Genomic DNA, 17,031 nt, shown 5'->3' on the forward strand with positions numbered 1-17,031 from the left:
GCATCACCTGTTCTCAACCCCGACGATTGGGTACCCACCGAGACGGTTCCACACCTCTCTATTGGTTCTCCGGAACCCCTTCCCACTCCGCAACGCCGAAATCACCGTGCTCGTGCACGATCCATCTTGTCCCTAGGACTACCCCTCTCCCATGTGCATCGACCGCGCACCCAGAACTTCACTAGGCACTATCCTCGTGAGGAAGCCCAGGAAGACGCCATCAACGACGCGCGTCGTGATGCCACCGAGACCACCCAGGTCTACCGCAGCAACGTTGTTTGCCGCCAGTGCCGTGTCTACGGACACAAACAGAAACACTGCGCGCAATACTTCTGCCGCATTTGTGGGCAATTTGCCCCAAAACATCTCACTCCTTTCTGCCCTCGACTTGACGGCAGGAAGATCCTTCGTCGTGGAACCTCTTCCGACCGGTTCTACAGGGACATGCAGCAGCTCGAAGCTGCGTATGACCAGGACGCTGCTCGCCTTGAGCAGGAACGCGAAGAGAATGCAATCGAAGCCGCCTCCTGGCTCGAAGACCTCGACTTCGACCCTGCATGGTATAACAACCAGGACGACTACGTTCCTCTGGACGACGATTAAAGAGTTCGTGGAACTCTACCTTGAAACGGGGGTAATGTTACAAGTAACATCGGCTACATGGCCCCCCTATCATTTTTCCCCTTCATCCTCGCCCTCGTATGCCTCCGGCTTGCACTTCTCTACCGACTATCCGTTGACCGGATCCTCGGGACCGTTCCCGTCCCTCATCCCCCTCCCATCGCACCAACGTGCGCACGTGCCTTCGGGCTATGACTCGTTCTGACTCGTGCCACCAATGTGGCTTTCCTTATCTTGTCTTATCTTTCCTTTGACTCGTGCATGATGCACATTGTATCATTTACCGTTGGCTCGTTCCAACGTTTCTCGGTCTCATTCCGCATTCGACCTTACATCACTAATCAGGCTCTGCCACCATCGTACCTATACCCTTTCCGTTTCCCCTTTGCCCTTACCTACAGTATGGTAGCCTTGCCCTTAACCCTTTCCACTTAGTATAAGTAGTCGGTCACTCTGTACTAGATTCCCTAACTTGAATCTACTCAATCTTCCCTCGAACATACTTCCCTCTGAAGCCCCCTCAGCTTCAGTCTCTAGTATCTTTTCTTAGGTGCTCATCGCGCCTAAGTCTACCTCGATCGACCACCTCATCGTTCGGACAAGACTGTCCTTACTTTGAGAACGTCAGTGACTTTGAAGACATCTGTCTTAGAAGTCACGTGACACGCGCGTCTCTGATATCTGCCGACTCGACGTCGCCAGTCTCAGTCGCTACACCGGACCCTTCCGGTTACGTCACGAACGTTAGCGGACGACGCCCCTCTTAGGGCTCCGCATAACAGAACTATTTGAGTGCGTAACACTCGGTTGAATACCTTGGTTACCTCCTATCTCCGGCTGGCCTTACCATGTCTTCGGACAAAGTTCAGACTATCTGTGACTGGCCGGAACCCCGGAAAGTTAAGGATATTCAATTGTTCCTCGGATTCGCTAATTTCTATCGTCGCTTCATCTTTAACTACTCAGATATCATAGTTCCGCTTACGCGGCTCACTCGCAAGGATGCTCCCTAGAATTTCTCCAAGGATTGTCAGAAATCTTTCGATACTCTCAAGAAAGCCTTCACTACCGCTCCGGTGCTTACACATTGGAAGCCGGATGTTCCTATTGTTGTTGAGACAGACACTTCCGATTATGCTATCACCAGAATACTTTCCATAGTATGTCCGGACCAAGAGCTCTGCCTGGTTGCTTTTTACTCCCAGACCCTGTCGGCTCCGGAACTCAACTATGACACCCATGATAAGGAACTCCTAGCTATTTATGAAGCTTTCCGGTCCTGGCGACACTACCTTGAAGGCTCTGCTGAGCCGATAGACGTTGTCACGGATCACAAGAACCTTGAGTACTTCGCTACCACAAAACTCCTCACCCACCGCCAGGCCCGCTGGTCGGAATACCTCCATCAGTTCAATCTCATCATCTGTTTCTGACCCGGAAAACTCGGAGCTAAGCCCGACTGCCTAACTAGACATTGGGACATCTACCCCAAAGAGGGGGATAAGGACTACACTCAAGTTAATCCACACAACCTCCGGCCGATATTTGCCACAGAACAGCTTGCTTCGTCCCTCCGGGCATCATACCTAGCAATTCTGGTGCTCTGGGCGGCTGTACTAATGGATATCGAGCAGCTTAATAAGGACATTCTGTCCACCCTCCCTAGTGATCTGATCGCTTCCAGTCATCTTCCGGGTCCGTCGGACCCAAGATGGACAGTGGACGAAAGTGGTCTCCTCCGTTACGACAACCATATATATGTCCCAGAATCCAATGACCTCCGGCTCCGAGTGCTCCGGAATACGCACGACCACCCGCTATCCGGACAATTCGGTCAAAACTGGACCCTGGAAGTTATCCATCGGGAATATACCTGGCCCAGAATCCGCGCATATGTGAAGGACTATGTTAAGTCCTGCACTACCTGCGCCCGAGCCAAAGTTCCGCGACACAAACCATACGGATTGTAAAAGCAACTCCCCATCCCCGAGAAGCCATGGAATTCGATATCCATGGACTTCATCAAACAACTTCCCGACTCTTCCGGCTTCACCGCCATCCTGGTAGTCATAGATCGACTATCCAAGCAATCCATATTCATTCCGACCTATGACACTATCACCTCTCCGGACCTCGCCCAGTTATTCCTACTCCATGTGTTTTCCAAGCACGGAGTTCCGTCCCATGTCACTTCCGATCGCGGAACGGAATTTGTATCCCACTTCTTCCGGTCGTTTGGAAAAGCACTCAACATGATCTTACATTTTACCTCCGGAACAAACCGAGCGAACCAAACCCTAGAACAATACCTCCGGATCTACTGCAACTATCAGCAGGATAATTGGTCGGAACTATTACCCTTGGCCGAGTTTGCATACAACAACACTCTGAGTGCTACCACCAGAGTTTCTCCATTCTTCGCCAATAAGGGTTATCACCCAAACATTTCCATACATCCAGAGCGTGATCTCTCATCCGCCCATGCCCGGGATTATGCTATAGCTTTAGATGAACTTCACCAATTCCTCCGAGAAGAAATGTCCCTTGCCCAAGCACGATATCAAGGACCCGCAGACGCTAGATGGAAACCCGCTCTGGACTTCAAAGTCGGAGAACAGGTCTTCATTAAAGCAAAATACTTCTGCTCGACCTGACCATCGAAAAAACTCTTGGAAAAGAATCTTGGTCCATTCGACATCATCGCTCGTTCCCAGAGGACTAAGACTCTATGAACCTCCAGAAAACATAAAAAACATCATCCAACTCACCTCCGACGCATTATCTGCCCTAGCCTTCATCAGGCACTCCCGCTCGTGTTCGGCTAATGCCTTCCAAGTTTCCTCCAGATCTTTCCGCTTCTGTTCCTCCACACGTTTCCGTTCCTCTTCCGCCTCCTCGCGCTTGCACTCTTCTTCCTCTGCCTCTCTCCATGCATCCGCCTCGAGCCGCGCGATTTCGGCCGCCATTTCTGCCTATCTCTCTTCGAGGAGTAGCCGGGTGGACTTCTTGTTGCCGGAAGTGGAGTTAGACATGTTAAGCAGTAATAGGAGTTAGGGGGAAAGTTTTAAACGTTTCATGGGCGTTCCGGCCTACTTATATGCCTCCGTGCTATTTTTACAAGCTCTGCCCATCATCTCGCATTCATAAAACTCCGGACCGGACTTCTGAATCAGAAGCCTTGTGGGCTTATCCGGATCCGGCCAATATCCCTTTGTATGTTCCTACTCCGGTTAGACTATATCATTTTCTGTACCTCATTTCATTTCCGCCCTTTATTTTCCTTTGATCTAATCTCTGGGTTCATTTACTATTTTCCGATAGACTAGCGTTTGACTTTTCTATACACTCCGTCCACCGCTTTGTATAGCTTCGGACTTTGCATTTTAGTAGTATATAAACCCTGTAGAAACTATGTACATCCTTAGTTCGAATATTATCTTAGACTCTGCTCATTCCTTCCTCCGCCCGACTTGAGTTATCCTCTCGTCGACCTCCGCTCGTCTTAGGATTGATTCCTATCAACTTGTCACCTCCACCTCTACCTTTGGTAGTCCTCCGCTGTTTCCTTTCTAGTTCGGACTTCATCTGGATTAGTCTTATCTCTTGTTCCCGAACATCCGCCGGAATTCCCACGCATCGGACATCAGACTCCGGACATCGCCTGACACCCTCCGGACATCGTTTGGTAAACTTTGGATATCATTCAACAGCCTTCAGAAGTTAGGTGCATGTACTCGGGTAAGGGGCGCAGCACACGAGCTGAAGCCAAGCCCTTTGGATTTGACCCTTGAGCACATTCTTAACATAGACCATGGTATGCCAGTTTTAAAAACTATGTCGATGCTGTAGAGACGAAACCTCTGCCGGGAATGAGCATAATCCAATGGTGGGGTGTAAGTACACATCCAAGTCTATCTTGTCTCGATACTGACCAGTCTTTGTTGTAGATTAATGGACACAGATATGGCCCAGTATGGACCTCGCTAGCTCACGACTACCTCTCAATTATGGCATCGTCAGTTTCGAGTGAGCGCGCGTTCTCACAGGGTGGCATTACCATTAGCAAGCGCCACAAGCGCCTCAAAGGTGACATTGTTGAGGCCCTACAGTGTGTCAAATGTGGCCTTCGCCATGATCTACTCTTCCGCAAGCCTGGACCCTCGTCATCAACTGAGGAAGCTCTCGAGGACTCTGATATTGAAATGGATGCTAATGAGAAGCTGAGTGATGTCGAAGATGGGGATGAGGAGGGCTGGGATGCTCTTCTGGAGGGAGACGAGGATTTTGTAGAATCAGATGCTGACTCCATGATGTAAATTATCTTTTGAACGTGTTTCTTCATTTTCAGTACTTGGGCCGCAGCTCAGGCCAAAGCCGAGCCAAAGCCAGCCATCACTGGCGGCTTTGGCCCGGCCTGGAATGTTCGAAAGCCCAAGCCATCTGAAGCCGGGCCAAAGCCGCGGCTTTCGAGCCAAGCCAGGCCGGAACATCACTAATCATCAAGCTTAGCCACCACCACAATACAAGCACTTGAGCTGCTCCACTCAGCCAGTGTGATGAACAAGTGCTTGGGCGCCCCATGAGCGCCCTCCTTAGTGAATGGAGTGCTCTCCTAAATGATGATGAGCGCCCTCCTTCAAGATGGAGTGCTCTCCTAATGATGACTGACAAGTGCTTGAGCGCCCATGGAGCGCTCTCCTAGTGATAACCCAACAAGTACTTGAGCGCCCATGAAGCGCTCTCCTTAATAATGACTGAACAAGTGCTTGAGCGCCCATGGAGCGCTCTCCTAGTGATAACTCAACAAGTACTTGAGCGCCCATGAAGCGCTCTCCTTAATAATGACTGAACAAGTGCTTGAGCGCCCCATGAGTGCCCTCCTTAGTGAATGGAGTGCTCTCCTTAATGATGATGAGCGCCCTCCTTCAAGATGGAGCGCTCTCCTAATGATGACTGAACAAGTGCTTGAGCGCCCATGGAGTGCTCTCCTGATGATGAGACTGAACAAGCACTTGAGCGCCCATGAAGCGCTCTCCTAAATAATGACTGAACAAGGGCTTGAGCGCCCATGGAGCGCTCTCCTAATGATGAGACCGAACAAGCGCTTGAGCGCCCATGAAGCACTCCTAATGATGACTAAACAAGTGCTTGAGCACCCATGGAGCGCTCTCCTAGTGATAACTCAACAAGCGTTGAGCACCCATGGAGCGCTCTCCTAATGATGACTGAACAAGTGCTTGAGCACCCATGGAGCGCTCTCCTAATGATGACTGAACAAGTGCTTGAGCACCCATGGAGCGCTCTCCTAATGATGACTGAACAAGTGCTTGAGCGCCCATGGAGCGCTCTCCTGATGATGAGACTGAACAAGCACTTGAGCGCCCATGAAGCGCTCTCCTAATAATGACTGAACAAGTGCTTGAGCGCCCTAATGATGAGACTGCACAAGCACTTGAGCGCCCATGAAGCGTTCTCCAAATAATGACTGAACAAGTGCTTGAGTGCCCATGGAGTGCTCTCCTAATGATGAGACCGAACAAGCGCTTGAGCACCCATGAAGCGCTCTCCTAATGATGACTAAACAAGTGCTTGAGCACCCATGGAGCGCTCTCCTAGTGATAACTTAACAAGCGTTGAGTGCCCATGGAGCGCGCTCTCCTAATGATGACTGAACAAGTGCTTGAGCGCCCATGGAGCGCTCTCCTAATGATGACTGAACAAGTGCTTGAAGCGCTCATGAAGCGCTCCTAATGATGACTAAACAAGTGCTTGAGCGCTCATGGAGTGCTCTCCTACTCAACAAGCACTTGAGGAGCGCTCCTAATGATGACTAAAACAAGTTTGAGCGCCCATGAAGCGCTCCTTAGTGATGATTCAACAATCGCTTGAGCGCTCCTAATGATGACTAAACAAGTGCTTGAGTTAGCGCCCATGAAGCGCTCCTAATGATGACTAAACAAGTGCTTGAGCGCTCATGGAGTGCTCTCCTACTCAACACCTAATGATGACTAAACAAGTGCTTGAGTGAGCGCCCATGGAGCGCTCTCCTAACTCAACAAGCGCTTGAGCGCCAAGTGCCCTCCTTAGTGATGATTCAACAAGCGCTTGAGGAGTGCCCATGGAGCGCTCCTAATGATGACTAAAACAAGTTTGAGTGCCCATGAAGCGCTCCTTAGTGATGATTCAACAAGCGCTTGAGGAGCGCCCATGGAGCGCTGGAGCGCTCCTAATGATGACTAAAAAAAGTGCTTGAGTGGAGCGCTCTCCTAGTGATAACTCAACAATGGGCGCTGCTAATGATGACTAAACAAGCACTGATGACTAAACAAGTGCTTGAGTGACCATCAAGAAGGCGAAAATCATCGACAAGTTGTTTCAAAAGTCAAGCACTTGAGTACCCTCCTGATGACCAAGCGCCCCATGAGCGCGCCCTCGCTATGGATGATTAAGCGATGACACAGGGGGCGAGCGCCCCTCAGCGCACATGCGGCACCCCCCCAGCGCACCAGGGGGGCGCCGGAAAGCGCTGGGGCACCTGAACAAGTGCTTGAGCACCCATGGAGCGCTCTCCTGATGATGAGACTGAACAAGCGCTTGAGCGCCCATGAAGCGCTCCTAATGATGACTAAACAAGTGCTTGAGCACCCATGGAGCGCTCTCCTAGTGATAACTCAACAAGCGTTGAGCGCCCATGGAGCGCGCTCTCCTAATGATGACTGAACAAGTGCTTGAGCGCCCATGAAGCGCTCCTAATGATGACTAAAACAAGTTTGAGCGCCCATGAAGCGCTCCTTAGTGATGATTCAACATGCGCTTGAGTGCTCCTAATGATGACCTAATGATGACTAAACAAGTGCCTGAGTGAGCGCCCATGGAGCGCTCTCCTAACTCAACAAGCGCTTGAGCGCCAAGCGCCCTCCTTAGTGATGATTCAACAAGCGCTTGAGGAGCGCCCATGGAGCGCTCGAGCGCTCCTAATGATAACTCAACAATGGGCGCTGCTAATGATGACTAAACAAGCGCTTGAGCGACCATCAAGTGCCCTTAATGATTCAACAAAGCATGATGACTAAGTGCTCCATGAGCTCCGTCCTAGTGATGACTCAAACAAGCACTAACGGACCCTTGGGTCATCGCAGCGTGGGAAGAAATTTCCAAAAAAGGAAGTCCAAATGAAAGTTGTGCGGACGAACTGTGGGAACCTGTCTGTGGTGGTGGGAAGGGATGATGATGTAATCTGAGCGAGTTATGGCCAAAAAAGGCGAAAATCATCGACAAGTTTTTCAAAAAGTCAAGCATCAAGCACTTGAGCACCCTCCTGATGACCAAGCACCCCATGACCAAGCACCCCATGAGCGCCCTCACTATGATGACTAAGCAATGGGGGTGCATCGGTTGGTGATGACACATCAACATCAAGGGGCGAGCGCCCCCCAAGCACACAGGCGGCGCCCCCCCCAGCGCCCCCCAGCGCCCATGCGGCGCCCCCCCCCCAGCGCACAGCAAGCGCCGGCGCGCATAGCGCCCCCCCCCGCTTCCCGCTGCGGAATATTAGGTTGAAAACAGGCTTGTTGAGCAAAAGAAGACATACTACTTTCATATCTTTAGTGGTGAGTCATGGATTTGTGACCAGATGTGATCAGAACGTGGGCAATGTGCGTCAGTGGTGTTTTTTCCAACATTTCCATTCTGGTTCTTGTTCTGACGCACAATTGTCTACTTTCCCCTCGTCCATAGTCTTCTTATTAATATGATCCTGCAGGACCAGTCAAGGAAGAGTGTCAGCGTGGTATGGTTGCATGGTTCAAGTGTTTCACAACTTAAATGATCAACGAATCCTAGGACGATGAGCGTGGCATACTACGGTGCGGTATGACGGTACTCATATAGGTATTTTGTCCTTCAACCTCACTTCTCACCTCCAGTTTTTCAAGCTCTTTGCAATTTGAATAGATAATCCACCGTGGCACATTGGGTTAACGACTCGGATTCTGTCCTGGCTTGCCAAATTCCCTAGTACTCGTGGCCAGACACAAAAACGAAGTGTGGGCCTGCAAATTCAGCAAGCTCATTCACTCTCAAGCTAATTGACACCGTGAGTATGTTCCACGTCAATACATGTGGGCATGGGCCTTCAGGTTGTCAGTCCATCAAAGTGGGACTGAACTTCTGAAGAACTCGAAAACGGGCTGGGATTCCAAAAGTAGAAGTTAGGAGAGTTAGGATTACTGCAACTGTACCTGCAAATCTGCAACGTAGGCGGGCATATTTTTTCATTATGACTCAATGAGCAGCCTGGCAGGACCAGGCAGGTGGAACTTGACCACGTAACGGAGAAAATAATTGCAGGAGAAAACGTTAAAAGCACAATGCCTGTGACAGCAATACAAGAAGCTGTTGAATACTTGAAATGGTTGCCCGGCCCTGTAAATATTCTCGTAAATCATCCACCTTTCAAATTCATCAAGGCCAAATATTGTTCCATATTGTCACACGCCTCTAGGGTATGTTCCCCCGAGTCTTGGCGCCGGTAAAGGCACGTACACCCTGGTCATAATTGAATCGGTGCCCCACCATTTGCGAATGCGATGTTGGGGCCACTTGATTTACTGCATAATGATAGGTACACATACATGCATGGGCGTCAGTATGTGATACCACTTAATCTCCAATTTTCCTGAAGTGTGGGATTTGCAGGCGTTCAGACCGCTCCGGACTCAGAGTCACCGATCGATCATATGGATCATCCGCGGGCAAAGCCAAAAGCTGAGAGCAACAGATGTAATGCTGCCTGACCTGCCATCCGAAAAGGCTGTTGCGGAGGTGTCTAGTGGATCACCTATAGCAGCGTGGGGCCTTTGACACGATGGAAGTGACCAGATATCTGCCTGGTCAGTTCATACTGAGATCACGCCGTACCACCCAACAAAAGGATTACCTACAAGAGCTGATTCCACGAGGTTCGGAATGGCGAGTAGACCTTCCTGGGTGCTCGCCCCTGCTAGGACAAGGAGAGAGAACCTGCAGTAGTTAAGAGCGTTGACATCCATAGAATAACATGTTGTGGGTGTTGAGAGATCTGACAAAGTCGCAGGTCCACTCTTCGGGTCGTGCCCAGACATGAAGTTTATTATCCCTCCCGTGTCTAGTCATAACATCAGGGGGAAAAAGCCGGGACAAAACAGATAGCTACTCACGTTATGATTTGAGAACCCCATTCTTCGATGCCCAGCAGGGAGTCGGTGTGTGCTTTCCATGATGCGAGTGGTCGCAATGACCGCGTGGAAATGACGATAACTTGTCCTACAGTATCTCCGGAGTAGATTCTCTCGTTGTCCGTCGAAATGGAGAGAGTGCTCACTGCGCTGGAATGTGAGCGTAGCAGACAAATAGGTGAAGGTGCTGGCACCAGGCAGACACGCGGCGCGGAAGTTGCCGTGCTCCCGTTTAAACGATTTGAAATTGAACACAGGAATTCGGAGAAGTCTGGCGAGTGCATCCGAGTATTATGATGAGCAAGATCCTTGATAAGTCAACCCATTCATACTGAGATACTGCTGCCGCCGCCGCAAGTATTACTACGGTATCGATAAACACCCACCCGTCACCACAATGAGCTCTCATTCCCTCGTAGCGGCTCTGAGCCTACATCAGTGAACCGGTGAACAAATGAGAATTAGTAGGGTCAACAGCTCTAGTACTACATGGCCAATTCCCAGTCAACACTGCAGATGAAACTTGGGTTCGACCCTTGGATATCACCAACTTGGACAATGATGAACTACATTCATATAGTTTCGGTTCCAAGACTGAGCAGTGGAGGTTTGACGAAGGTCCTGCCGAGAACACGACGAGGAACTTGATCTTCGACACGGTCCACTCATTCCTGCAACATTGGCCAAATAGTCGGTATCGTCATGGTACATCTCCGCCGTTTTCCGAAACTAAAAAAATGTTCATTTTTTTCGTAGGACATAACATAGTACCAGGAGTGATTCCAACCGGTACTTTGTTGTATCATGGCACCGGCCGCAATATGGTACTTAGTGAACCTGACTGGGCTACTGCAGACCCAGAGCATTTCATCGATTTCGCTCGTGGAAAGGATCGGGGTGGCAGCACCTCACACCGGCAACAACGCGATCTCTCAAGGGCTTGTACTTTGATGGAAGTAGTGCTGCTAAGGTAGCCGAGGATACAATGGACACGCAGGATATAATAGCCGGGGGAGAAGTGCATCCCGGGCGATTCTACGCGAGGGCGAGCTTAGCGAACTTATCTCGCTATGGTGTATAGCTGACTTTCAGACTTTCAGGATGGAAATGAACTTGTGCGCATGTTCTTATTCTGTGTCGCACTTCTAACTGATGGACTTCTAGTGAAGTTATGTTGTGTGATTTTACAGCTAGTGTTGAGCTAGTATCCTTCCTGTATATCCGACTTTTTCCGGAGGACGAAAACCCTTTCCCTCGTTTCCCTCCCTCCCCTGCTCCATTGGAATCTGATGCCCGTCAGTATTTTCTTCCTGTGTTCCAATATGACTGAGGTTTTATGTTTCTGGGCGCAGGGGTTCGCAGATTCGAAGTCATGCACTCCGGCTCATGGCACAATCGCTACCCAGGAGATTCTCGCATTGTGCTCGACCTGACTGGTCTTGTCTCGCTGTATGATATCACACTGGCACCTTCCCCGCGCGGGGCTTGAACGGTGGGACCACCGGGTGTTCGGGATATCATCGAACGACATATCGAAGGTGATGAGAAAGCTCACCGAAGTCATTAGTCGACCACACCTGACAAACAGCGGCCTTGACTGGAAGACCCTCATCCACGTCATCGTCGATCGATATGCGAATCGACTTGAGTTGATGCAATATCTCCTGAATTTCACCTCATCAGACCTGCAAGTCCTTGAACGAGCGAAACTCGCGCAAATCCAGCTCCGTGTTATGCTTATGCCGTATCTATTAGATTCCACTGTCGTCCCTAGCGCAGGTACTTCAGGTGTCGACACTCTGCAGTGGGCGTCCCAGGTTAGGGTTAGTTAGTTAGGGTTAGTTAGTTAGTTAGGGTTAGTTAGGGTTAGTTAGGGTTAGTTAGGGTTAGTTAGGGTTAGTTAGGGTTAGTTAGGGTTAGTTAGGTTAGTTAGGGGGTAAAAACGCTGGTGGGCGCACAAGTAACTGAAGAGATAAACTAGAAAAAATACCCCCGGCTACTAGGTAGTCTGAGGTGGTATTTCGAGTATGGTACTCTCATCAGTTTTCTAGCTGGTTAAATAGGAGGGGACACACATATTCGAGAGGAGTATGTGTCTGAGTACGAAGGTTTATCGAAGATAAGAAGTATCGTATCATGTCTAATAATGTTATCAACGTTAATAAGCCTAAAAGTATTTTTAGTGCCGCAGCAGGTGGCCGAAGGCCGCCATTAAAAATCTCTCACAGATGTCAAACTCTATAAAAAGGTAAACAGGCGTACACAATCTACAATGAGTAAGAGGCAAAAATAGTTTGATCCGAGTCTGGACCGAAGGTCTAGACCTATTACGTAATAGAAGTTCCATAAACAAATATCGGAACGACAACCGGTCACGTGACATCTGTCACAAGGACCTGATTACGAATAGAAGAACTATTAATAACGTTACGTATTTTTAAACAACGGTTAGTTAGACCGTAAGGCGGTTAGGCTAGTTAGGGTTAGGGCTTAGGAAGTTAGGTTAAGTTAGTTAGGCTTAGGGGGGCTTCCTTGAAAAAGCCATGTACGGGAACCGATCAGTTCCGTACAGCCATCTCTGGCTCCTAGCGTCATATCGTAAAAATGACCGCATACGTATAAAGACAACATTAAAAGTGTCCGAAGCATTAAAATTAGATAAAGAATATATATAGATTTCTACCCGCGCCGCTTTTCCGGCGCTAAGCTTTATAGGAAGTCACCACACATCGGGAGCCGTTACCTCCACTATGCACAGTGCCCGCCAGCACAAGTTGCGTAAACATACGCGCATGACTGAACCCAGTAGGAGTAGCTCCCTTCTGGTCGATGTCAATTCACCACTTAGCCCGCCATCCTTTGCATTAAAGCAAGGCAAATCTCCCGGAGGAAACCCGCCGGACGGAGAGGACTTTCGAACTTAGCTTCACCCTCGTTCGTATGGTTGCGTTACCTGCACTTAGGGACCCTCCGTAGGGCTTCGCTGTGGCGCGCACGCTAAGTGTATATCTATATTTCAACAGGAGGAATAAAATCGTCCTGTTCTAATGCTATTTTGAGGAGGGAATTTCTCCAGAGTGATGCTAGATCGGCAAAATTTTGTGTTCTTTTGCGCGATACAAGCCACCTTGCATTTCCCATTACATAATTGCCAAGATCTAATATCGCGGCCGACTCGGCTTTAACGCCGCCTACTACACTAACGTCCCTAATCAAAAGTGCTTCCCGTGGGAGGCCCAGATGTTCGAGTACGTCAGGAGCCGGAGCGTGAGCGGGCACGAGCCATTCGGTCAATCTATCTTGGTACACCGGTGTGTTTTGCGTCCCATACACACCGGACACGAAATCGTTCCTATAACGATTTAGCTTATGCATAATGGTATCCTCTAAGCTTTTAATGCTGAACCAATCCCATGCGGTATTAAATTCGGTTTTGACTACAAGAATGGGATCCTCTGATACCGCTCTTGTCAATAGACGTGCTTCCCATTTTTTGGTAGCGTACTGTCTAGACCAGTTATTAATAACCGATGCCGGATAGCCTCGCGATATGTAAACACAGCATAGATCTGAGATCGCGGTCCGGTAGTATTCTATTTTACTGGACAAAGTGGCTAGGCGGCTTAGCTCACCTATGAACGTGCCTTTCTTCACGTCATATGGGTGTGCTGAGTCCCAGGGGATTCGTTCGAAATGGTTTAGTCTCTTACGATAAGGCATGTGTTCTACGTTGTTAGTGAATGGATCACGATACACAAACATGTCTAAAAATACAGCGTGATGCTGAGAGACTTCCCAACCGATTTGGCAGCCTTCTAAAACAAGATTATCGCGCATATAATTATACGCTTCTATTTCTGAATTAGCTTCGACTAATGCGAACACGTCATCTATATACCGTCTATAGAACAGTAATTTGTTAAGATTAGGTACAATGAGCGCTTCATGGAAATGCCCGAATAAGTTTGCAACATCGGGGGAGCACGCTACGCCCATGGCTAAGCCACGGGTTTGTTTGTACGTTTGTTCGCCAAATTGGACGATAAGGTTATTTAAGGCAACTTCTAATGCGAGTTCGAGCATATGGCGTGGAATAGGTTCGGGATCAATAGCGTAATGCTCGTCCCATAGGTCTAAGACCGCCTCGATACCTTTGTCGACAGGAACGTTGGGGTAGAAAGCTACCACATCGCCGGTGACAATATAGAATTTACGTTTGCCTGATATCTCGTTAAATTGATTAAGAAGCTGAGCTAACTGCTTCGACCCGCCAAGAATATATGGAGATGATTCTATTATGGGTTTGAGATATTTTGAGACGAATTTAGCAGCGGGGTTCTGCATTGCAGAATGGCAAGGTACGATCGGCCTAAATTTGGTCGGTACCTTATGTATTTTTGGAATACCGTAAAACTTTGGGAGTTTAACACGCATATGAGCGTCATCCTCAGTTTCGCCTTCCTCCACCCCAACAATAAATTGTTGTAAGAACGCACTTAGCTGCTGGTGCCCTAAAGCATTTGCCGCCAAGTCGCTTAACGCGAGTATGGAAATTCGTTGTCTCGATAGTATGGCTAGACGAGTTGCATCGTCAATTATTTCATAGTCTAGTCTATTACTTAATAGTTGCATACATTGATCCTTGTACCAGTTAACCGTTACGACGCAAGCGCCTAGATTTTTATCCGTTGGAAGAACCAAGCAATTGTGTTCTATCAACCAGCGGTAGATTCGGCCTCGTGGAACTGTGGTTTCAAGTTCGTTGATTTTAGGCGGTATAGCGCTCAGGGTACAATTCCTGACATAGTCGCGACCGGCACTAATGGCGGATTCTATTCCTTGGTAAGGGATCGGATCACAGGGCACACGCTCTTTAATAATCCGATAGTCTGGGTCAAAGGGTCTGTCTTCGTAGTTCCCATGGAAAGCTTTATAAATAAAGCGGAGTTTCCATCTTAGCCTGTCGGCGAAGTCTTCATACGCATCTAACAATAACTTAGAGTTTTGAAGCGTGGGGAACATATATTTATACGATAGACTTAATTCACGAAGAATCGAAGAAGAAGTTTCATCTATTTGGACACCAGGTCCTACATGTACATACGATCGATATCTACTCGCCTCTAGTACGTTAAGAGGCACGAAAGTGTGCAGTATCCGAACAGCGCTATCAGGGTTTAATTCTAAGATAAGATCGGGCCAAGATGATGGGTGATCGTACCTGATAGGTTGCGTGAGGAGCCAGTCTTCTACTTCTCGTTGCCATGCTTCTTTCCCTTTCCGGACGGCTTCCCCTTGGTCTTCTTCTTGCCGGCGTTCTGGGCAGCGGCTTCGGCCTTGGGTTTGTCCTTCTTCTCCTTTCCTTTGCCGCCCTTGGACTTGGCGGCGTTCTAGATGGAGTTGGGTCAGTTGAGTCGATAGAGGGACCGAGGTCCGTACCTTCTTGACCGGCCCCTTGGAAGCGGGGCCAGAAGCATTTTTTAAGGCAGCAGCGACAGCCTTGTCGACAAGAGCCTTAACGCTCTTGTTGGAGGAGGATGGTCCCGCGTTTACAGCGGTTGCGTCACCCATCTCCACGTCTGCCTTGGCTTTCAAGACTTTTTTAGCCGCTTGAGTTGCGGCGTTCCTATCTTCGGCGGCTTGTGCTAACATAACGATGCGCATTCCGATAGATGGCAAGTCTAAAATAAGTCGTCTAACGACTTCTTTCGTCCGGGGGCTTTCACGCCAGGCTACTATTTTAAGTTGCCCGGGTTCGGTGTCCATGTCGACGTCGCCGTCGACCGGGTTTTCACCTTCCCCCGCCTCTGCCCACACCGGTTCGCGTACGTGATCCTTGATCTGAGCGTACCGGGCTTTGACAATGTCCACCAAAGGTGGGACGAAGACCTCGGGTGCCAGCCGAGAGCGCACGGACTGCACCTCATTGTTCTTCAGCGTGATAGCTGTCGTGAGGGCGCCCTTTTTGAAGTCCTTTAGGCCGGTTTTAATGGCCGCCAGTTGTTCGCCTTGCGCAGCAAGGAACTCTTTGCTCGCCTGGAGCTTAGGTTCCTTGGTCCCTTCGATGAAGGGTGGGAAGGTCCCCTTTGCCTCGTGCTCTTGCAACTTCCTCAGAGAGGAGTCAAGAGTGACGGCGCGGCGAGCGTCATCGGCAAGGGTGTTGAGCTTCGTCCGAAGCAACTCCCGATATTCCTGCTCTATGGTCAAGATGACCTCGGAGACAGAATCGACGAAGGACAGGGCCGAAGCCCTTTCCTTGCCGGGATCCGCACTGTTCGTGGCAGCGAACGCGGCGGCGGCAACACCAGGTGAAGTCACTCTGGTGGCCGGGTAACGAGGAATGGGATGGTTCATAGCGTGCGGTAAGAATGGATTGGTTAGGGGGTAAAAACGCTGGTGGGCGCACAAGTAACTGAAGAGATAAACTAGAAAAAATACCCCCGGCTACTAGGTAGTCTGAGGTGGTATTTCGAGTATGGTACTCTCATCAGTTTTCTAGCTGGTTAAATAGGAGGGGACACACATATTCGAGAGGAGTATGTGTCTGAGTACGAAGGTTTATCGAAGATAAGAAGTATCGTATCATGTCTAATAATGTTATCAACGTTAATAAGCCTAAAAGTATTTTTAGTGCCGCAGCAGGTGGCCGAAGGCCGCCATTAAAAATCTCTCACAGATGTCAAACTCTATAAAAAGGTAAACAGGCGTACACAATCTACAATGAGTAAGAGGCAAAAATAGTTTGATCCGAGTCTGGACCGAAGGTCTAGACCTATTACGTAATAGAAGTTCCATAAACAAATATCGGAACGACAACCGGTCACGTGACATCTGTCACAAGGACCTGATTACGAATAGAAGAACTATTAATAACGTTACGTATTTTTAAACAACGGTTAGTTAGACCGTAAGGCGGTTAGGCTAGTTAGGGTTAGGGCTTAGGAAGTTAGGTTAAGTTAGTTAGGCTTAGGGGGTAAAAACGCTGGTGGGCGCACAAGTAACTGAAGAGATAAACTAGAAAAAATACCCCCGGCTACTAGGTAGTCTGAGGTGGTATTTCGAGTATGGTACTCTCATCAGTTTTCTAGCTGGTTAAATAGGAGGGGACACACATATTCGAGAGGAGTATGTGTCTGAGTACGAAGGTTTATCGAAGATAAGAAGTATCGTATCATGTCTAATAATGTTATCAACG

At 49.1% G+C, this 17,031-nt stretch overlaps 2 protein-coding genes across 2 annotated transcripts; one reads left to right on the top strand and one right to left on the bottom strand.

The window, feature by feature from the left end:
• Positions 1-9,344: 9,344 nt before the first annotated feature.
• Positions 9,345-9,743, bottom strand: F5891DRAFT_1258674 (uncharacterized protein; the record flags this gene model as incomplete). Its single annotated transcript, XM_041370103.1, has 2 exons — positions 9,345-9,509; positions 9,564-9,743. 2 exons carry the CDS (start codon positions 9,741-9,743, stop codon positions 9,345-9,347), a joined length of 345 nt encoding a protein of 114 aa, XP_041219171.1.
• A 582-nt stretch (positions 9,744-10,325) lies between these two features.
• Positions 10,326-11,325, top strand: F5891DRAFT_1258675 (uncharacterized protein; the record flags this gene model as incomplete). Its single annotated transcript, XM_041370104.1, has 6 exons — positions 10,326-10,363; positions 10,417-10,541; positions 10,593-10,660; positions 10,741-10,909; positions 11,027-11,131; positions 11,189-11,325. The coding sequence occupies 6 exons, from the start codon at positions 10,326-10,328 to the stop codon at positions 11,323-11,325; spliced, it is 642 nt and encodes a 213-aa protein (XP_041219172.1).
• Between the last annotated feature and the right edge of the window lie 5,706 nt (positions 11,326-17,031).

The sequence above is a fragment of the Suillus fuscotomentosus genome, assembly GCF_016647785.1.
Source record: "Suillus fuscotomentosus strain FC203 chromosome Unknown F5891scaffold_95, whole genome shotgun sequence".
In the NCBI taxonomy this organism is placed as follows: Eukaryota; Fungi; Basidiomycota; class Agaricomycetes; order Boletales; family Suillaceae; genus Suillus; species Suillus fuscotomentosus.